At 39.6% G+C, this 3,971-nt stretch overlaps 1 protein-coding gene across 3 annotated transcripts in view; it reads right to left on the bottom strand.

The window, feature by feature from the left end:
- Positions 1-3,729, bottom strand: part of ntaq1 (N-terminal glutamine amidase 1) — a 6,076-nt gene extending 2,347 nt beyond the window's left edge. Inside the window, exons 1-4 of one of the 3 annotated variants that reach the window (XM_069681727.1) lie at positions 3,532-3,728; positions 2,895-2,994; positions 564-614; positions 322-470 (exon numbers count right to left, since the gene is read on the bottom strand). In XM_069681727.1, coding sequence (XP_069537828.1) covers positions 322-470; positions 564-614; positions 2,895-2,994; positions 3,532-3,593 — 362 coding nt within the window. In that variant the 5' untranslated portion in view covers positions 3,594-3,728. Of the gene's footprint in view, positions 1-321; positions 615-2,894; positions 2,995-3,221; positions 3,258-3,531 lie in introns of all 3 variants that reach the window. The other 2 variants (XM_069681728.1, XM_069681726.1) reach the window with 2 other exon arrangements.
- Between the last annotated feature and the right edge of the window lie 242 nt (positions 3,730-3,971).

Raw genomic sequence — 3,971 nt, 5'->3', positions numbered from 1 at the left:
GTGCGTGTGTGTGTGCTGTTGTGTGCGTGTTTGTGTGCTGTTGTGTGCGTGTGTGTGTGTGTGTGTGTGCTGTGGTGTTCAGGTGTGTGTGTGTGTGTTGTGGTGTTCAGGTGTGTGCGTGTGTGTGTGTGTGCTGTGGTGTTCAGGTGTGTGCGTGTGTGCTGTGGTGTTCAGGTGTGTGTGTGTGTGTGTGTTGTGGTGTTCAGGTGCGTGTGTGTGTGTGCGTGTATGTGCTGTGGGGTTTAGGTGAGTGTTACCTGTAGTGCTCAGATCTGTTACCTGTTGTGCTCAGATCTGTTTTTTGCCTTTTAGGTGTGTTACCTGTGATAGGTGGGGTTAATGTGGTGGTCTGAGCGGAGGGCCTGGTTGGCGTACAGTTTCAGGCTGCATGGAAAAGACAGCTCAGAGTCCAGATCATAAAGCAGAGTGTCGGACTGAAGGCCAACCTGCAGCAGGACCACGTGGTAATCCTGAAACACACATGACCTCATGATGACATCATGATGATTATTAAGAACTGTTTGTGACATCAGAATGGTTAAACGTGCAGGGATATCACAGACCCAGATCACTGGCTGGTCCCCCCGTCCAGACTTCTGCTTCCAAAGAGGAACCTGATGGAGAACAAACAGAGAACAAATGTGAACCTCAACTCAGGAACAAGAAAGATGTTCTCTAGAACCAGGATGATGTTCTCTAAAACCAGACCGATGTTTTAAAGAACCAGACTGATGTTCTGAACAACCAGACTGATCTTTCAAAAAACCAGACTCATGTTCTGAACAACCAGACTGATCTTTCAAAAAACCAGACTCATGTTCTGAACAACCAGACTGATGTTTTAAAGAACCCGACTCATGTTTTAAAGAACCAGACTGATCCTTTAAAGAACCAGACTCATGTTTTAAAGAACCAGACTCATGTTCTGAACAACCAGACTCATGTTATAAAAAACCAGACTGATCCTTTAAAGAACCAGACTGATCCTTTAAAGAACCAGACTTGTGTTTTAAAGAACCAGACTTGTGTTTTAAAGAACCAGACTCATGTTTTAAAGAACCACATTCATGTTCTGAAGAACCAGACTGATCTTTTAAAGAACCCGACTCATGTTTTAAAGAACCAGACTGATCTTTTAAAGAACCTGACTCATGTTTTAAAGAACAAGACTCATGTTCTGAACAACCAGACTCATGTTTTAAAGAACCAGACTGATCTTTTAAAGAACCAGACTGATGTTTGTAAGAACCTGAATGATGTTTTAAAGAACCAGACTCATGTTCTGAAGAACCAGACTGATGTTTTAAAGAACCCGACTCATGTTTTAAAGAACCAGACTGATCTTTTAAAGAACCCGACTCATGTTTTAAAGAACCAGACTGATCTTTTAAAGAACCTGACTCATGTTTTAAAGAACCAGACTCATGTTTTAAAGAACCAGACTGATCTTTTAAAGAACCCGACTGATGTTTTAAAGAACCCGATTCATGTTTTAAAGAACCAGACTGATCTTTTAAAGAACCTGACTCATGTTTTAAAGAACCAGACTCATGTTCTGAACAACCAGACTGATCCTTTAAAGAACCAGACTGATGTTTGTAAGAACCTGAATGATGTTTTAAAGAACCAGACTCATGTTTTAAAAAAACAGACTCATGTTTTAAAGAACCAGATTGATGTTTTAAAGAACCAGACTCATGTTTTAAAGAACCAGACTGATGTTTTAAAGAACCAGACTGATCTTTTAAAGAACCCGACTGATGTTTTAAAGAACCAGATTGATGTTCTTAAGAACCAGACTTATGTTTTAAAGAACCAGACTCATGTTCTGAACAACCACACTGATCCTTTAAAGAACCAGAATGATGTTTTAAAGAACCAGACTCATGTTCTGAACAACCAGACTGATCTTTCAAAAAACCAGACTCATGTTCTGAACAACCAGACTGATCTTTCAAAAAACCAGACTGATGTTCTGAACAACCAGACTGATCTTTCAAAAAACCAGACTCATGTTCTGAACAACCAGACTGATCTTTCAAAAAACCAGACTCATGTTCTGAACAACCAGACTGATGTTTTAAAGAACCCGACTCATGTTTTAAAGAACCAGACTGATCCTTTAAAGAACCAGACTCATGTTTTAAAGAACCAGACTCATGTTCTGAACAACCAGACTCATGTTATAAAAAACCAGACTGATCCTTTAAAGAACCAGACTCGTGTTTTAAAGAACCAGACTCATGTTCTGAACAACCAGACTCATGTTATAAAAAACCAGACTGATCCTTTAAAGAACCAGACTCGTGTTTTAAAGAACCTGACTCATGTTTTAAAGAACCCGACTCATGTTTTAAAGAACCAGACTGATCTTTTAAAGAACCTGACTCATGTTTTAAAGAACCAGACTCATGTTCTGAACAACCAGACTCATGTTTTAAAGAACCAGACTGATCTTTTAAAGAACCTGACTCATGTTTTAAAGAACCAGACTCATGTTCTGAACAACCAGACTGATGTTTTAAAGAACCAGACTGATGTTTGTAAGAACCTGAATGATGTTTTAAAGAACCAGACTCATGTTTTAAAAAAACAGACTCATGTTTTAAAGAACCAGACTCATGTTCTGAAGAACCAGACTGATGTTTTAAAGAACCACATTCATGTTCTGAAGAACCAGACTGATTTTTTTAAGAGCCAGACCTAACTGATGTTCTTCAGAAACATAAAAGATGTTCTGACATATTTTTTTGAAGTATGGGACAGAGAACCCTTTTAAACCTGACAGTGGTTTCAGTATTTAACAGCTGATAGGAATTTAGTCTGATGGAAGGTATTTTGTAGAACACAGATTTTCTAGTAGTTTCGTGTGGTCATGTTCTGATTATTCTCACCATTCGGTTTTCATTAGAGATAAAAACCACAAACAGTTCTTCCAGTGGGGCGGTTTTCTCCAGCCTGACAAACTCACAGAGTTTCCAAACATTTTCTTCACTGCAGAACAAGAACAACAGAACCACAAATAGTCAGACACCAGCAAAACAAGCTAGAAGAACCTATTACTGGTCAGCTATTACTAACAGGTTCTAAATCAGAACCAGTGGAAGCAGGATGTAATCAGATGTAAACTTAACTGCTCAGTAGCAAATCAGAGGTTGGGACAGGGTTCTAGCTGTTAACAGATAAAACTCAATATCATCAAGAACATTTAGGCTACTCACTTGTTTCTTTGTTCTCAAAGTGTAAACGTTCATGGTCTGTAAAAAGTAGTTTACACGGAAACATTTACTGTGTTTGACCGTCAACACCAAACAACGTTCCTTCACCGTAATTAAAGTTCTTTATATTTCTGCATGCATAGTTTCGTTTTGATCTATTCTTATCGATAAAGATTTATTTAGTTTCACAGCATTTGTTCATTTAAGTGAAACAGAGTCATATTCTGACACAGTACAACAGAGTACACAGCCTGCATTAGTATCACAGAGTAAATGTTGTAGTATCAGAGAGCATATTTTTTGCAGTACTTACCAGTAACAGCTGGTATAAACGCAGTTTTCGCGGCTCGGTGTGATTCTATCTTCTCCCTTCATTTTGGTGTCGCACTTAAATCGCTCCGCCGGAAATTACATGACCTCACGTGCAGTTAAACTTTCACAGTAAAAGGCTGCTTCTCATGTCTCTTAAATTGCATCCATGCTTCCTTCACTTGCGTCTTTCACTTGCGTCTTAGTCCCTCCCACCAGAGATGCATGGAGAGACGCGAGGAAACCAAGAGAGGAGAAAGGAAACCAAGAGAGGAGAGAGGAAACGAGGGAATGTTTTTTAAGAGACATGAGACGTCCTTTCCGATGAAGCGTAACGTGCTGCGACGTCCGTTTGTGATGATCGCGTCAGCTGATCACCGCTGGATCAGCTGTCAGTCTGCTTTAACAGCTGTTTGTGTCTGCACACATGTGCTCTGTATTCAT

Source organism: Semicossyphus pulcher, unplaced genomic scaffold (assembly GCF_022749685.1).
Source record: "Semicossyphus pulcher isolate SPU_LCO1_2020_fin unplaced genomic scaffold, fSemPul1.0.p SCAF_5, whole genome shotgun sequence".
Classification (NCBI taxonomy): Eukaryota; Metazoa; Chordata; class Actinopteri; order Labriformes; family Labridae; genus Semicossyphus; species Semicossyphus pulcher.
Note: the sequence above shows the minus strand (reverse complement) of the source record. Positions and strands in the feature narration are given on the sequence as shown.